The following is an 18,350-nucleotide window of genomic DNA, read 5'->3' on the forward strand; positions in this document are numbered from 1 at the left end:
GTGTCATTCCAAGCAAATTCCAGTTTTATGGCATGTGACACAGCAATCAAAAGTGTCTGATGGAAAAAAAAAAAAAAAAACAATTGCTGCATAATTTAAATCTGTGCCATTTTAAACATTATATTGAAGATCAATACAATTAAAAAAAAAAAAAAAAAGTCCAACAACTGGTGAAAACTTATTATCTACAAAAATAAATAAATACAAAGACAAAAATGGAAGAAGTCGTCTCTCTTCTGGTGGCGAATTACACATCCAGCAGCATGCTTTTCATTCATTGGCTAAACATAGAGAGTGGGTCAATGGGAAAGCTTCGATATTCAACAAATGCAAATATGATACACCCCGAAACATGTATCAGAATGAAAATAATAATTATAAAAAAAAAAGGAAAACCAATTCGCGGACTGTGGTTACAGCGAACTTTACAGTTGTAGGGATGTCACAATATCAGAATTCAGAAAAACAACACTACTGAATTTCATATTCCAATTAAGTGTCTCTGTCAATTCTGTGGATTTAATTTTTAATACTGCATAGTGGCCAGAAATTGAGGCTTTTAGTTTGTTTGCATGACCTGATCAATATCTCGTGCAGACCTGGCCAAATAAATACCAACACTGGCCATGTTTATAATACAATAGATGCAAATGTCCTTGCACACAGCGGTCCGATACTGATCATTTATATAATTAAAATCTAAAATCCAAAAAGGTTTGATTAATCTTATTCTGTGAATGTTTCAGCTCTTTAATTTCTTAGAACATTATTCTAGGAAAATAGGACAAAAATTGTCTCTCTTTAAGAACACGCCAATGCAGAAGGTGCCTTGTGCGTTTTTTTATTCCATATAATTCCAGATCTGCACTGTTCAGGTTAGTGCACCCAAGAGTGTGATTTTTCGTACGAGAACTTGTGACATCCCTACAGTATAATTCATGAATTAAATACACACAAGTCATCTACTAACGGGGAGCTGCAGCCTTCACTTCCGTGTGCAGTGTGTAAAGTGTCTGGGGTGGGGACGTGGTCAGTGATCATCATGGCTGTGGGTGCCGGAGAGGTACCCGTTGGTGCCGTGAGCGCCATTAGTGCCGTTGGAAGAGCTGTGGTGCTTGAGGGAGCAGGGGGGATCGTCCTCCTCATCGGAACTGGACTCGACGTCGCTGCGGTCGTCCTTTGACACCTGCAGGGGGACGTTATGGAGGGGCAGTTTCAGCGTCTCACATTTTAATTCAAATTAACTGTGCCCATTTGGGAATTATGCGTTCGGATTTCTGATATTTGACAAATGCGAGCACTCATGGGCTTTAAAAAATTGTACAAATGGTGGCTCCCTTTCTTACTTACATCCAAAGGATTCCATTTTGCAGCCTTGGGGATTAGTGGTTGGGAGAGGAAGAAAAAAAAAAACACATTAGTACCACCCGGCAATAGTCCTATATAATGGCACTGGGCTCAATCCCATCCCCTGCTGCGTTGCAAGCGCAGCTGACGCGCTCTCTAAACGGTTCCTGATCTGAGAACATTCTAATGGGAATTTCAGCTTTTCAGAAGCACGAATACACCTAAAAAAAAAAACACCCACCTTGCCCCTGGAGATGGCTCTGCAGGCGATCTTCACTATGAGGTAGGACCAGAACATGTGCAGTACCAGCAGTAAAAGGAGCAAGAGGTTGAAGACCCACCAGGATGGGAATGGGCCCACCAGCTCCCAGCTCTCAAAGAGCGTAGAGTTTAAAACCCTACAGCATTAAAGATGGTAGAACGAAGGTCAAAAGGGTGAAGAATGATCTGCAGGCCTGGATTATGTAATTTATGAACAAGGCGTGGGTGTTCATGTGTACATATTGGAGGACTATATATTTACACACACACACACACACACACACACACACACACACACACACACACATATATATTGCTGAATACTTGTTTTTATGCAAATTAAAGTAAACACACATTAAACATGCTGACTGCATGTGAAAATGTTCACACAGCCAGAATAACAGCCAGAATCCATGTTGCATCAACCAGTTTTAAATACAAATGAATAAAATTAAACAAGCCAGCATTTGGTATTCATCCACCAGCATTGTATTTATTGCAAAGCATACATAAGCTGAACAGCGTTAAAGTAATGAACGGAAAAGAAACAGGCTGGTTTTTGAGGGGCCGCACCGCATTTCGAGTCTGGAATATTGAAGCAAAGTGAAAGCGAGGCCCGAACATCCAACCGACGTCCCGAGAGCCGAGTGCAGAAACTTCAGCGGGCTGCGAGTGAATTTCTAATGGGATGGCAACCCACTTACCACCTCTACCTGCCTGGCCATGGCGCGGTCTGGTTAACACTCATTACAGCTGCACTTTTGGAAGCACTTACAGCCAAACGTACAACCTGTGCTGCATGCTGGGTGGACATGGTGCCATTTGATGAGACAGAAATGTCAGATAAAGTGGGAAAGCTTGATATTTTCTGTATATGAGACAGTATGTGGTACAACCACCAGGCTAAAAGTCACTTAAAGTTATCCTGAGCCCGGCTCTCTGCAGGGTCTGCTGGTACTCCCAGCGTGAAGTCTGTAAACCGCAGCCAAGTGTGCGATGAAAGCTTGCAGCGTGGTGGATAAGCCCGAGCTTTATCAGGGACTGACATCAAAATGCATGATATAATACGGGCCTTAAATAATGCCTTCTTTACCGAATCATTTACAAGTAATGGAACAGGCTGTGAAAGTCTAGCTACTCGTTCTGGCCATCTCGTAATACCACGCTCCACCTCCAGAGGCGACAGTGAGTTACTGTAGCAGAGGTTTACCAACTCGTTTGGAATTTTGAGTCGCTCTTGGTTTGCAGGATTTTGTGATATTTTCCCCATTTTCACTTTGGATGCTTGCTTGGTGGCACACAGATGACAGAGAAAGGGAAAACGGAAGTTATACTTACCAGACAGGGAAAACGCCTAGTCTGGAACTCACAAAGACCAAGGCAAACATGACAAATAGCAGGTTGCACAGTCTCTGGCACTTGGCATAATTGGCCATTTTAGCTGCCTGTTGGAAGGGGGACATGTTGCGGTTTACAATTTCATACGATAAAACTTTTGTATTCTATCAACCGTTTCACGGCCACGATACTAAATGTATGTAAACTGTGCATGAATGATGAAACAGCTTATGTCTAACTTCTAACATCTAAAACCAATCATTCTGGATATATTACTTTAAATGGTCAAAATAAGCATAAAAATGTTAGACATTCTAAAACGTGTCCATGTGAAGGTGAGTCTCCAGCAGTCAATGCTGATGCAGACAATCTACAGTGAATAAAAACCTGTCTCAGGTCACCTCTAGTAGGACGTCGGCAGCATCGTGGAGACACATGACCAGGGTTCCCACACGCGCCATGTTATTGACGTAAGAGAAGGTGATAAGTGAGATGGCGGCAAGGTGGTGGACCAACATGACCGGGAAGTCCTGAAGAAACAGGTACACATACGTCACGCCACTGGAACATCAGGCTGGTCAGAAAGGACTTCATTTAGCCTCAACAGGAAACACAGAGTCACTGTTACTGGAATAAAAGCCCACCTTCTGAGCAGCACGTCATGTGAGAACTTTCACATCAACCAGACCCACAGTCCATAACTTTCTACGGCTATTTCTACTGTATTCTACTCTACAGGCAGGTGCTGCAAATGGATGGCTTGGCCTGAAAGAGGGTCGGTGAGGATGAGGAAGGTGATGCAGAAGGGGGCGGGGCTAACAAAGGAACATACTGTGTGGTGTGGAGGACGTCCCCCCATGCTGGCTGAATGTGGGCATGAGAGCTGAACTGAAAGGAGAGACAGAGAGAGCAAAAATGACAACGTGCAGGCGGCCAATGGTGAGCTGAGAGCAGGGGGGGGGAGATGGAGAAACAAATAAACAGACGGGCCCGTGTTCGGCAGCTGTGGCGAGGGGGGGGAGACCGGCAGACAGAGCGAAGTGGGCGAGGTCAGCTCAAATCACATGACTTGTGACATTAATGATAGCGGCGTGGACAAATTCAATTAAACTAAAACGAAAACGGGTGGTTTGCTCATACAATTAAATGATTAGTCCGTTAGATCTACTGCCCCAGTATGGAGCGAAATGTCCCTCATTGCTGATTTGACCCGGGACGTGGGCAGGCCTGGCGGGTGGACTTACCTTCCTGCGGATGTCTGTGAACTGAGTGAGCAGGAGGGACAGGTAGAAGGACAGCTCCACGATGTAGTAGTAATGTAGGTCCACTGTGAGTGCCTATAGAAACAGAAGAACCTTTTCATTTGATATTTGGTACATATTTGTATTATATATTTGCTAATTCCCGGCGTGCACGGTACGTGTGTCGTACGTGAACGTTCGGAGTGATCTCGCCGTATACTGCAGTGTGATTCACGCTCCGCTCACCTGATATGGGTAGTTGTTCCAGCATTCTCTAGTGTTCCACAGCCACAGGGTCTGCAGAAAGAGAAAATAAATTAAAGACATGGGGTTACCGAATGAGACGTGTTTGGAGCTGGAGACTTGGGCCGTTTCATCTTTTTTTCGTCTTTATCCAGATTTGACTGCTTCCATGTTAATATTTAGCTGTCGGCCCGCTGGGAAACACAGAGAACGTACAAAAATAACTTTCACGAGATGCTGTGGAGGGCTGAGGAAGTCAGAAATGAGCTTTAAATGACATTTACCAACACTTGTCCTGATTGAAAGTTGATTAGAACGACTGTAACACTATTTGCCCAGTTGGAAGCACCGTAACGCAGAAATAAATAAGGAAATGAGGCACGACCGGCTATGCTTCAGCATCGGCGAGGAAAGCGGAGCAGAACCAGGGAAACAGCTCCTGCCAACAGAGCCCTAACAGAGCCGTAACGCGCCTGGGAAGTGTGTGTGTGTCTGTGGACTTTTCAGTTCTGCTTTCTCTTATGCCAAACAAAATGCATAAACCAGACCAAAGAACAGAATCTTACTCTGTTTTCCCACAAGTACCCATCTGCTTCCAGGGGTACACTCTATTCTCACCAATTATGAAAATGATTATATTAACTATGAGCGCCCCCCCCCCCCTCCCCCCCCCATGTGGAGGTGTAGTTTTCATGATTTTTCCATGCAAATGCCCACAAAGTCGGTCACTTTAAAAGCTCCGTTCGTTATTAGAAAACCCTTTTCCATGATTTTAGTACGACTGAAAACCGGCGCACGGATTAGAAACATGCTGCTCTAGATGCTAACATTACAAATACTAACTAACTAACTAACTAACTAACTAAATAAATAAATAAATAAATAAATAAGTGGGTATCAGGAGAAAGTGAATCAGTTTTTTCAGGTTCGCCTCTTTCTACCTCCATGCTGCTTGATGAGATGCGCATTAACATGGGGCAGTGGGTGGCCTAGCGGTTAAGTAAGCGGCCCCATAATTAGAAGGTTGCTGGTTCGAAGCCACTGAGGTGCCACTGAGCAAAGCACCGTCCCCACACACTGCTCCCCGGGCGCCTGTCATGGCTGCCCACTGCTCACTAAGAGTGATGGGTTAAAAGCAGAGGACAAATTTCACTGTGTGCACAGTGTGCTGTGCTGCTGTGTATCACATGTGACAATCACTTCACTTTGAACATCACTTCACTTTGAAAATGATGAGAACGATGAGAAAGTGTTCAGCATGAACCTTCAGGACCTGAAAAACGTCCCTGTCGTCCAACTTAAGGGGCGGAGAGAGGACAAGAGTGTGAAATGCTGCCGTCACAGCAAAAAATGTCCTCACGCGTGTTATTTCATAGTTTTCAGCAGTCTTTAGACCCATAAATGAGTAGGCGTGTCTAGACTTTTCATTTTTGGCACAGGTAAAGTACCTAAAGTAAATTATTTCTTCACCACATACACAGTACATGTGGCGTAAACCAATCATGCAAGTGCGGCTAAGAAATGAAAGTAAACTAAAGAAATTAATGTAATCCACACATCAGAAATCAGCACGTCTAAAAGACATTTACCGGGGTGACTGTCCGTCTCTTCGTCACACCTCGGTTCCGCGCACGGTTCCGTCTCTGCACTTTCACTTCTGTTCACTCTGGGGTCACTTTTGGTTCCGGAGAGCGATTGACACGTAGACCACAAACGGATGTTTTATTCGCATTTCTATTCCAGCACGGGGGATTTTGAGAGAATCCAACAGGACACGGGGAGTACGACAGCGATATTGGACAACGTGAGGACGAAGACGTCAAGAACGTGAATCCCGAATCCAATTTCACGGCTGATTTAACCCATCCTGCATCTGAACTCAGTCGTCTCGCCACGTGACGTGCCGGTATTAACGTCAGCCACGGGGGAGACCTGGCCGGGCAGCAGCGAGGTGGACTCATTTAGCAAAAAAAAACGTGCTTTGTCATGCCAGCGGCCCAATTAGCATATTTATTACGGATGGGAGTTAGAAATCATTCCTCTATTGGAATACATACTTTAAAAAAAATGATTGTTTGTGTATAACAATTCCCTTTTTTTACTTTTTAAAGAATCCTAAACTCTATTCATATTCTAATTTATATTAGAAAATGGGTCACATGACTCAAATACAGAAGCCTGCAACAAGCAATGCAGACAGTGGGACAAACATCCAACACAGGAAACTTGAACAATGCGTTCTGTTTTTTATTTTATTTTTTATATTCGCTTTTATATTCATACTCTCTTTTCTGAAAAAAGTATAAAAGACTTGTTACAGTTCTGAATGCTTTTAAAGGAATTGGATCTTTTCAGATCAGAAAAATTTATTGTGCATTTAAGCACCAAACCCGACTATGAACAATGTCACAGGTTCTAAACCCCACTTTCTACCATTGTGTCCCTGAGCAAGACACTTGTCTCCAGGGGGACTGTTCTATCAACTACTGGATGTAAGTCGCTCTGGATGAACGCGTCTGATAAATGCTGTAAATGTAAACGTATGCATCGTATTCCATTATCATGAAACGTAAGGAGGTGCACCGGTGTGAGCTTACCTTCTTGAGAAAGCGCACCCCATACGTGAATATGTAGAGGTAAAAGGTGAATCTCCACCTGTAGGGACAAATTGAGACAGAGGAGTGAGCTGTGTGAGTGTGAGCTGACCTCATTCGTTTCACTGATTACACAAACTAACGTGTAAGTTTCTTTACTTGCACGTTATTTTTTATTGCACTTTATGTGCATTGTGTTAATAGTCTGAATATTGCGTATGTCTGTAAATAAGATCTTAATTATGAAGAGAATATATATGGTGACATGCTAAAGCAGCCACGAATGAATATAAACTGCATGTCGCATATCCCATTATGTTCTGTATTCACTCAAGGTCATCTTACACCGTGTGATACAGCACTGGTGCATTATGGTTCGTGCACTATAGGGATGCACCAGTTGTGAAACACGGCTTTTTTAGCCTTCCTAACTCTCTCAATTAAGAAATATGCACTGAGCTGATTAAAGATCGATAAATCTCAACAGAAAAACAGGCAGATGCGGTTAGAACCGACACAGGTCCGAACTGAAAAGCTGGGCAGGCGTATGAATTTGTCTTTCCAAAGCGGCTGCTGCCTCGCTGTTTGCCAACTGCCCTAAAAACTGGGCTCCTCAAAAGTAGTCCGGTTCCAAAACAGTGTAAGCTTCCAAACGAGAGCTTCTAATGATATTTAATGAGCGGCGTAGCGTGTACGTCTCCGCACACATTGTAGCCGTACCGTGTTGCCACCTGTGATGCAGACGGCAAGAACCCCCAGTGGGGCGCTACGCACGCCAGGACGGCTGAGTCGGCCGTGGCCCCGCCGACCCCTTACTTAATGGCCGACACACTAGCGTGACCGAGATGCGTTCTCACGTCCCCCTGGGCCGTGCGCCTTCCCCACGGGGACAGGCTCGTGGCTGCCACCTGCAGAAGTGATCAAATGGCGTGGAGAGACGTCGATCAGACACGTCCCCATATTAAATGCGTAGAACTGGGCCTGTTCAAGCGACTTCCGGGAATGAAACAAACGGCTTTATTTTACCAGCGCTGCTAGAAGCAGGAATAATAGGCGACTAAGGCCAGAAATCTACTTCCTGTGAGCTACGTATGCGTATACGTTGTTAACGTTTGTGCTGATGTAGGTGCGTCCGTACCGTGCGTTGTAACCTGTAATGTGTGCTCCTTACCACTAGGGGTCAGTGTCAAGGCCGCAAGCAAAATAAATGGTTGTCGCAATACTGCACCTATAAAATTACTCGAGTATTGCATCCATATCCATATACGATCTATTAAAAACCAATGCGAAGAACGCAAGATACGGACCGCAGCAGTAAGTTTGTACATACATACGTTTGGAAAGCCCACAATGTTACTTGTAATGCAACATATTTATTGCCAGACAAGAGCAAATATAAGAAAACATGGTAAACTTCATCCTCTCCTCTTTCTTGGAGAAACATGCAACACACTAATCTTACTAGTTTTACCAATTTAACTCAAATGGCTACTCTCATAGATACTCTTATTCAAAATGTAAAAAAGTTACACGTAGCGTACATATGACTTAACTGCAGATTGCAAACTAAGAAGCTTTAACTAACGTCACATTGTTTTCTGAAATCTAGGCAAAATAACGTTAGTTTGTCCTCACCTCTTTCTTTTTTGAAAATGTGCATTAATCTCAGTAAAATAACAGGCCGCTTCTGAGGAACACTCTTTCCTTCAGATGAGGATGTTACACAACATCTTCATCATCATCATCATAATCATTATCATCAAAACGCTCCAGCAGAAAGTACAGTAGGCTGACCTGACAGGCTTGGGGAGTTTAAAGGATAGCTGGAGGAACTGCAGCCCCCATTGTCAGTGAGTGCTCTGATCTGTTCTGATGGCTCACAATGATACACACACACACACACACACACACACACACACGTACAGTACAGTACAGGCCAAAAGTTTGGACACGCCTTCTCGTTCAATGTGTTTTCTTTATTTTCATGACCATTTACGTTGGTAGATTCTCACTGAAGGCATCAAAACTATGAATGAGTTACGAACCCAGTCGAGATGGTTTGGGGTGAGCTGGACCCCAACAAGTGCTAAACACCTCTGGGAACTCCTTCAAGACTGTTGGAGAACCATTTCAGGTGACGACCTCTTGAAGCTCATCGAGAGAATGCCAAGAGTGTGCAAAGCAGGAATCAGAGCAAAGAGACTAGAATATAAAACATGTTTTCACTTATTTCACCTTTTTTTGTTAAGTACATAACTGTGTGTCCAAACTTTTGGACTGTACTGTACATAAAAACACAAATCCAGGCCGTTCAAGTTTGCAGTGCAGACATGTCTCTAAAGCTGCTTTAATATGATTTCCTTAACCGCACTGGCAATAATTTTACTACGCGTCAGTGAAACAGGCCGCTCCGAGCACCTCATGGCGGCCTTTTACGAACACTCCTGTTTGGCAAAATTGATTGTGACAAGTCCTGCCCAACGGTACGGAATTGATAAAACAACATAATTTAGCTGCCCGCACCTGACAAATTATCTAAACAAGTAAAGGTTCAAGGTTGTTGCTTAGCAACTGGTTTTGAAAAAAAAAAAAAAAAAAACGAAGGAAAAGTTGAATTAGTGCTATTAATACACAGTTATGAGGACTCTCGGTAAAAGCCCGTAAAAAAAAAAAACACGGCACCCTAAAGATCCCCGACGACATGCGGCTCAGCACAGCGGCTCTGTTCTGAGTCACCCAGGCTGAAGTGGGCTGCAGAGGGAAACCGAGGTTGGCGGCTCGTGCCATCAAAGCGAAAGCGGCCGAAGCCATGAATAAAAGATGGAGCTTTAATCAGCGCTCGGCAACAAACGTGCCGACTGAAAGAAACGAGATGGAGCGACGGAAAAAATCAATCCATTGTCCAAAAAAAAAACAAAATAGTCCAGCCCCCTTTTACAACAAGGGGACCACGATGATTCCGTGACGTCTATAAACTGAACTCAACCGCACCGGAATTACTAATACTAGTGATATATTAACCGCTAATGAAATTTGTTCCCTAAATGTGGTGTTCAACCTTCAAGATACATAATGCATTTGACTTAATTCAAAATGATTTTGAGCTTAGTGGGTAACACACTCGCCTATGAACCAGAAGACCCGGGTTCGAATCCCACTTACTACCATTGTGAGCAAGACACTTAACCCGAAATTGCTCCAGGGGGGGACTGTCCATGTAACTACTGGTTGTAAGTCGCTCTGGATAAGGGCGTCTGGTAAATGCTGTAAATGTAAATGTCACGTGATTCAACCATGTGACCGGGCTGGAGCAACGCGGAGATGAGGTAACGTGACTCCCATAAATTGGCAAGATGGCCACTGTCAGGCGCTCAGTCATTGATTGCCATTCGTCAACTCGACTCGGCTCCTTCTCCACCTCAATCCCGTCTCTACTCTTCCCTCTCATCCTGTCCCCTCCCCAATTCAACCTAGAACGCGAAAGTCAACATCCGTGCGGTGTTGCGGCTCACGCCGGCTCTCGTTCGCATATTGATGATGAATGCAGAAGGAATCTCACCCAAATTTTAATAAGGGCAGCCAGGCTCCCTCAACTGTGGGTCTATAAGGTTGGTGTGTCTAATAATGTGGCCGGCAAAGATAGACACGTCTGCTGCCACTGCTGCACTCTTTGTTGGCTTAATGGGGAAAAGAAAGGGAGCCTGCAGCTTTCTGGAGAACAAAAAGCATGCGAGGAACGACAAACATCCAAATATCCGGCTCGAAAAAACCCACAAATTTCTTTTTAAAAGTCAGCTTATGTGCTCTTCAGAATGCTTAATGGGTGATGCTACTTGAGGGTCCAGGCTGAGTACAAGTCTCCTGGGCCAATAAATAAATAAATAAATAAATGATGAATGCTCCACTGGCCAAGCATGGCTTTGATGCGACATGCGACAGCCCTGATGGCTCCCCAGTGTGAAAAAACTCCATCGCTCCATCCATCCATGCCCAACCTCCCCTTGACACAGCAAGACAAAGAGAGTAGCCTAAACCACAGCCTGGTCACCTCCCAACCCCCAAATTATCAGACGAGAGGTGGTGCCTGTTTCTGAATATACTATGAAGAACATGTCCATGACATGAATATATTATGAAGGTTATTGTCTCTTAAGTTTATTTGGCTAGTTTCGAATGCTATTATAACAACATCTGCATTTTTAAATTGTTAGTATTATTGTATTAAAATTGTTGGTACATTGTTACTACAACTCCATGCAAAATTAAGACCAGAGTTGGCAACAATATATGCGTTTTCCCAGGGGGCAATTTTGTGCAAGTTGTCCCACTTAAGAAGATGAGAGAGGGCTGTCATTTTTATCATCACTTCAAACATGAGAGACAGAATGTAAAAAATTTCAGGAAAGCACATTGTATGATTTTTAAATAATCACAGCTCCCGAGAAGATCATCATCATGTTTTATGTTCTGTCTACATGGGAGAGGTTTTCAAGTAAGAATTTCATTGTGCTCTGTACGCTGTACTTTGTACATATGACAATAAACTTCAACCTCAACCTGATCTGCATGGAAAAATGGGCCAAAATACCAAACCTGGTGAGGACCTACAGGAAAAGTTTGACCCCTGTCAAGGTGACATTACAAAGTATGGAGATGAACTTTTGCTATTGACCAAATACTTATTTTCTGCACCATTATACAAATACATTGTTTAAAAATCATATGATATGATTTTTTTTTTTTGTCTATCACGGTTGAAGTGCACCTATGATGAAAATTACAGACCTCGCTCATCTTTTTAAATGGGACACCTTGCACAATCGGTGGCTGCCAAATACTGTTCTGCTCCATGCTATACCTGCCACTAGGGTGGTAGTAGCCTGCTGGGTAACACACTCGCCTATGAACCAGAAGACCCAGGTTCAAACCCCACTTATTACCATTGTGTCCCTGAGCAAGACACTTAACCCTGAGTGTCTCCAGGGGGGGACTGTCCCTGTAACTACTGGTAGGTAGTAGCCTAGTAGGTAACACACTCGCCTATGAACCAGAAGACCCGGGTTCGAATCCCACTTACTACCATTGTGTCCCTGAGCAAGACACTTAACCCTAAATTGCTCCAGGGAGACTGTCCCTGTAATACTGATTGTAAGTCGCTCTAGATAAGGGCGTCTGATAAATGCTGTAAATGTAAATGTACTGATTGTAAGTCGCTCTGGATAAGGGCGTCTGGTAAATGCTGTAAATGTAAATGCCACTGGCTCCAAAAATGTCCTTGGAAGGGTGTCTTCCAGGCTCCCGAATAAATGTTGAACAGCACTGGTAATGTTAACTATACTGTAGAAACGATGTGAAATCGTTGGAGGCCATTTATCTCCCAAGGACGTCTTGAATCTAGGTGCCTGGTGGAGCTCCAGAACTGACACAGAAAAGATGTTCCGCAGCAAGTTATAGTCTCAGTCATGAAGGAAGAGGCGGACGTACATGCTCTCGCAGAAGCGCGCCAGAGTGCTGGGTTTCTCCTGGTTGCGGCGCTGTCGGAACCACCGCTGGATGGTGCGCACGTCCCAGTCCAGCTGCTTGGACAGACCCTCTAGCCTCTTCTCGTCTGGGTGCTGGAACAGAAATGAGATTTTCTTATTTGTGCTTTACGTGTAGTGCCGATAAAATCAAGCTACGTTCTTTTAAATGCATATTTTTATGCACCAGCGCTGGGTATCGGCAGCTACTTAAACGCAGACACGACATCCTGTCTGCACCAAACATTGTGGTTGGTGAACGGTGTTGATGATGTCATTTCCACGAATGTCCCCTCAACTTCAATTGGCCGCCCTCCTCCTCATTAGCATTTAAAGCTACAGACACGGAAACGGCGCGTCCTGGGAAATCTAATTGTGGGACTGGATCAAAGTGGCTGTAATTCTGCACCACGACGTCAGATACAGTATAAGGGGACCAACAAGACTGATATAAAAGCAAAAAAAAAAAAAAATGTCAGGGGACCTTTAATGAAAGCGACACGTTTGCGGTAGTTGCAGTGAACGCCTCCTCCTCTGGAGCTCGAGTCTGCCCGCCTCACTCTGTACGCCGTTCTGAACGCTCATCAAGGAAACTTCCTTCTGTGCGGTGCTAAAAATAGCGTCGGTGGTGCGTCAGCAGACCGAGGCACAGATATTAATAAAAAGATGATCCAGAAGTCCCGTTTTCTGAACTCACTGTTGCTCTTTACGAAGCAGACTGTTGCTCCTCCGTGTCTCATCTGCTGAAAGTGAAGTGATTGTCATTGTGAAACAGAGCAGCACGGCACACGGTGACACAACGAGCCTTTAACCATCACCCTTGGTGAGCAGTGGGCAGCCATGACAGGCGCCCGGAACAGGCGTCAGTCCATTTGAGGCATCCTCCAATTCTTCACTAAAACCCATCTAACAATTTCAGCATTCAATTGGCCAGCCTATTCTGTCACCAGATCTCAGCTGGATGCCACTGGTTGTTCACTGCTTGTCCAATCCCAGTTCAAGCCAGATTTCCTCCTTGGTCCATCTGGTCCCCACCTTAGTGCCAACCACGCCAACCCAACCTTAATTAGATAATCGTTGATGGTGTGATAAAGAATGTGACGGGCTGAAAAGCAGCGTGGGTTGGAACAAAACGGGGAGCCCGCCAGAAACAGGATCAATAAACCAGGGACGATTACCTTGGTGATGGCGGTGAAGACCTTCTCTAGGATGGCATTAGGCTGGGCTTTCTGAGGTCCGCTCGCCTGTATTTTCAAACCCAAGGCACAGGGTCTTGCAATGAACCTGGAATAACAACAATTGATTAATTGTTTTATTTGGATGAACTTATTAAGTGCATGTTCTAAGTCAGGTATTATTTGTCATAGAAAAAAAAAAGCCCTCAGACTCAGAGCCCGCCATGGCATGCATCTACATCACGCCGATAGCGGACTGACGGGTTAGATCAGCATCACTGGTACCCAGACAAAATAAATGGTTTGCCCTTGGACAACTGCAGAGATGTTAAAACACGTTCTTCACCCCAAAAAAATAACTATCCTACATCTAAATCCACTCTGAATGGCACCTGGGACATAATGTGACACACTAAAAACATCCATTTCTAGCCCATTATGCAACACGCATACGCTTACGGATCGTAACATAACGCATCACCGCTTTTTACTTAATAATTGCTGGTGATTTAGTCATTAATTGTTGCCAATTGGCCTTTTTACTGGCTGAAAAGAATCCAACGTCACAATAAAGTGAAATCTTTCCACCTAGCGGGTAAGACACTCGCCTGTGAACCAGGTGACCACAAAGTCCCAGGTTCAAACCCCGCTTACTACCATCGTGTCCCTGAGCAAGACACTTAACCCTGAGTGTCTCCAGGGGGGGACTGTCCCTCTAACTACTGATTGTAAGGCGCTGTGGCCTGATAAATGCCATAAATGTTAAACATCAAGCGCTGGACCTGAATAGGAATCAACTTAGATTCCCATCAATGTCCAGTCGAAAAGGGATATCTCATCGAGCATGTGGTTGTCACGGGTGGGCTGGACATGGCGGTGAAGGAGGACGCATTCGCATGATCACAGGACAGACACGAACAGGATAGCTTTATACAATTATATAAATAGACAGCAGGTGAACACGATCAGGGAACATTACACGAGACAAACATGAAACTCCGGTCCGGACCCCGGATCCGGAGTCAACCCCTGCCGGTCCGGATCATGACAGTACTCCCCCCTAAAAGCACTACCACCTGGGAGTGCCCACAAAACGGTCCATGAAAGGGGGGAGAAGTCCATAAGGACGAGTGGCGGTTGTCCTGCACCGGCGGCGTCAGGCCCGGGCCAAAGCACGGCTCGTCCGTGGGGGACCGGCGTCCTGTCCGCCGTCCGTAGGCACCGTCACTCCGGTCAGTCTCCGGCACGTCCCGCTGGGAAGTTCGCCGCCTCCCTTGTCTCGGTTAACGCCGGGAGCACCTGAACTGCGCGACCGGTCTCCTCGACCCCACGGTAGCTTTCGTAGGCCATCGAGGTCCGGCCGCACGGATTCGTCGGTACTCCCCGCCTCCGGAATCGCCAGGGGGAACATGGACCGCGTGACAGATCCTCTCGACCCCACGGTAGCTTTCGTAGGCCGCCGAGAGTCTGTCACGCCTGGGGAACTGATTAAAAACCTGACGTGGATCATGGCGGGGAACTGGCGATTACCGGAGGTGCGTCGCTGTCCAGTCGAAAAGGGATATCTCATCGAGCATGTGGTTGTCACGGGTGGGCTGGACATGGCGGTGAAGGAGGACGCATTCGCATGATCACAGGACAGGGGTTTAATACAAACTTCACGAGACAAGGGAACATCTACACGCACAATGACCCGACGGTGAACAGACACGAACAGGATAGCTTTATACAATTATATAAATAGACAGCAGGTGAACACGATCAGGGAACATTACACGAGACAAACATGAAACTCCGGTCCGGACCCCGGATCTGGAGTCAACCCCTGCCGGTCCGGATCATGACAGTGGTCTTAAATGGCCTATTCCAAGAACGGTGCAATTAATGCAAGTTATCCCTGCAGAATCGTGCCTAACGACGGCTGTGACCTTTCACCTCTTTAAGCTTTACAGGCGCAAGGTGCGAGAGTTGAAGGAGATTTTTCAGTTGGTTGCAGTTACAAGCATGCTGCACGTTTGTTGCATTATGGCAGACGAAGGATAGAAAAAAACTCTCTCTCTCTCTCTCTCTCTGCACACTCCACTTAAAAGACCGACAAACCATCGCCTGGCCGCCGTTGGGCCGAGCAATTATTTAAAACTAATTTATTCAAGGTGTCAAAGATCGTGGGATGAACAAAGCGAGCCATTAACTCGTTATTACTTAGTTATTGCTTAAAGCGTGGGTATGTGGTGTGCAGACTCGGACCCCTTGCTGCCCAGTGGTTCGGGGGGCATGACCCCATGCAGCGCTCAGGGGCAAACTGCCGGAGAGCAGTGGCAGGAAGGCTTTAGCTGCTCGCAGAGTTTTAAAATGTGACGCTGCGGTTCTGGGGCTATTGGGCAAGTGCAGAACGACAACTGACACGTTGTCCATCCTGCCTGCTTTCAGCAACGCTCGACTGATGTAACATTGCAGTCACGCTACTTTTGGGGGCGTTTAGTGGGACGCAACACAGCGTTGCACCTGTGCATCACGCACAGGCGCTGTGCAAACCCGAAGAGATCTGATGAAAGAATCCACGGGGCCAAACCCCCCAACGGCTTCTGTGCTTCTGGGTGGTTTTAATATTTGAGTCCAGTCACATGGCGGGTGATTTATGGGTCCTTTAGCCGGCCTCCCGGTGAGCAGGACGGTAGGCCATCTGGTACCGCATGGATCCCAGGTCCGTCACGTGCCAAAACATGCAACCATCATCCCCATCCAGGCCTGTATAATAATAATAATAATAATAATAATAATAATAATAATAATAATAATAATAATAATGATGTCTAGACCAGTTCGAAAGGTGGTCCGTCTACACCTGAGGTTTCTCGATCTGGTTCCCAGAGGCCCGAAAACACAGTCAGCTTCACTGGGACATTTGATAAGGATTAAGATTAAAAACAAGTAATAATAATAACAATGAACGTTGACAGCTTGCGCTGGTTGTGGTGAAAATAACTGCTGGACAGCGGCCCTGAACCAGAAAGCCGTGCTCGCATCCCGACACGCACCTTTCAAACACGAGGCGCACCATGAAGACGCAGAACGCCAGAGGACACGCCAGGTACAGGTCCTCCGCCTGCGGGAAGCTGGACTCGTCGGTGCTCTTCAAGTCGGCCCAGGTCACGTTGTGCGGCAGCCAGAAGCGCTCGTTCCAGAACCACGCCAGGACGCCGGCCATGGCGCCGAGAGTTTTTTTTTTTATCGCGGCCCTGCAGCGCACTCAACGCGGGATGCCACACTCGCTCACGGCCGATCTTAGCAGGTTTCCGACTGACGACGGGCTCGGGAAGGGGTGGCCCCGCCCCCACGGGTTCCTTATTGGTCGGCGCTGGCCAATGACGTGGGACGGACGCGTGGTTCCCGACGGCGATTGGCGCGCTTGCGTGCCACTCCGCGCACGGTCATTTAAAGACACACGCGTGGAGCACGCCACACGCAAGGAACGTAATAAAACCAATTCTCCCCAGTGTTAATTAATTGTACAAGGCATTTATTGAATTATATACACTTTAACGATTCAATTAGTGCTATATTCTGGGAAAAAAATACATTTAATATATTTTACACTGTTCGCGTGTTTTTTTGCGGATTAATTTTGCTTAGGGATTTAAATGTTTAATTTAATTGACAACTAATTATATGAAATGTGTAATACATGCATAAATAAATGTGTATAAAGTGGAACGTATAAAACTGCTCAAATCGAGGAAATTAAAACGGTCTTTTTTAATTCTTGCACGTACAACGACCCCGTCCCCGAAGCCGTCTCTTTGCATATACATTTTTCGCTTTTCCCCATCGCGCCGTTTTTATAAAGTAATTCGATTTTTGTGTGTGTGTGTGTGTGTGTGCGTGTGTTTTTGTACCCTGTGCAGCAGCGACACCTGGTGGCCAGGCGCTGCGCCGCTTTCTGCGCCCTCTAATTTACCACCTGCCCTCTACTAAACGCGCAAAATGTAATCGTCGGAACAATGCATTTACATTTATTATGTCGCAATAAAAAAAAAAAAAAAAAGTTTTTTTTTAATCTGCACCTTCAGTCTACTGACAGTGAAAAGTAAAACAACGCAACAGACTGCAGAACGTAACTAGTGAATTATAGCGTGTTAATTACGACGAGGGGCGTTATTAACGTATGTCTTTATTAGTGCCGCGGTTGTTGATGATGCTGACGGTGACGACGATGACGACGACGACGGCGACCGCTCCGTGTATATACCGGCGCTCCACCGCGCCACCCCGCAGCAGCTGACACCCCTCCTGTCAGCAGCCGAGGGCACTTCTCACCGCTCACAGGCAGCCGAGCATCATGGCGGAGCAAGGCGAGTCTCCGGCCGCCGCGCCGAGCTGGCCCATCGTCCGCGACTCCTACGAGCTGCACGAGGTTATAGGTTCGTAATCGCCGTGTGTGTGTGTGCGTGTGTCTTTTGCGAGCGAATGGCGGAGAGAGGGCCTACCGGCTTCCCCCCCCCCCCCTCTCTCTCCCTCTCTCTCTCCTTCCCTTCATATGACGCTGCGCGGACGCTTTGCAATGCGGACGTGATGCGGAGACGTTGCTGCTTTAAACGACCTGGCGTGTTACGCGCATACACACGCGTGTTA

The 18,350-nt window shown here is 45.9% G+C and overlaps 2 protein-coding genes across 2 annotated transcripts in view; one reads left to right on the forward strand and one right to left on the reverse strand.

Moving 5' to 3' along the window:
- Positions 1-94: 94 nt before the first annotated feature.
- On the reverse strand, positions 95-17,021 carry cers6 (ceramide synthase 6). The gene is made up of 11 exons (XM_028990252.1): positions 16,757-17,021; positions 13,722-13,827; positions 12,509-12,639; positions 7,028-7,085; positions 4,434-4,484; positions 4,191-4,283; positions 3,348-3,476; positions 2,947-3,053; positions 1,589-1,745; positions 1,351-1,374; positions 95-1,186 (listed from the first exon to the last, which is right to left on the reverse strand). The coding sequence occupies exons 1-11, from the start codon at positions 16,924-16,926 to the stop codon at positions 1,031-1,033; spliced, it is 1,182 nt and encodes a 393-aa protein (XP_028846085.1). The 5' UTR covers positions 16,927-17,021; the 3' UTR covers positions 95-1,030.
- Positions 17,022-17,788: 767 nt separating this feature from the next.
- stk39 (serine threonine kinase 39) overlaps positions 17,789-18,350 on the forward strand; it is a 32,986-nt gene continuing 32,424 nt past the window's right edge. The window contains exon 1 of the mRNA XM_028990251.1: positions 17,789-18,139. Within this exon, the coding sequence (XP_028846084.1) occupies positions 18,058-18,139 (82 nt within the window). The 5' untranslated portion in view covers positions 17,789-18,057. The remainder of the gene's footprint in view (positions 18,140-18,350) is intronic.

The sequence above is a fragment of the Denticeps clupeoides genome, chromosome 9 (assembly GCF_900700375.1).
Source record: "Denticeps clupeoides chromosome 9, fDenClu1.1, whole genome shotgun sequence".
Taxonomy (NCBI): domain Eukaryota; kingdom Metazoa; phylum Chordata; class Actinopteri; order Clupeiformes; family Denticipitidae; genus Denticeps; species Denticeps clupeoides.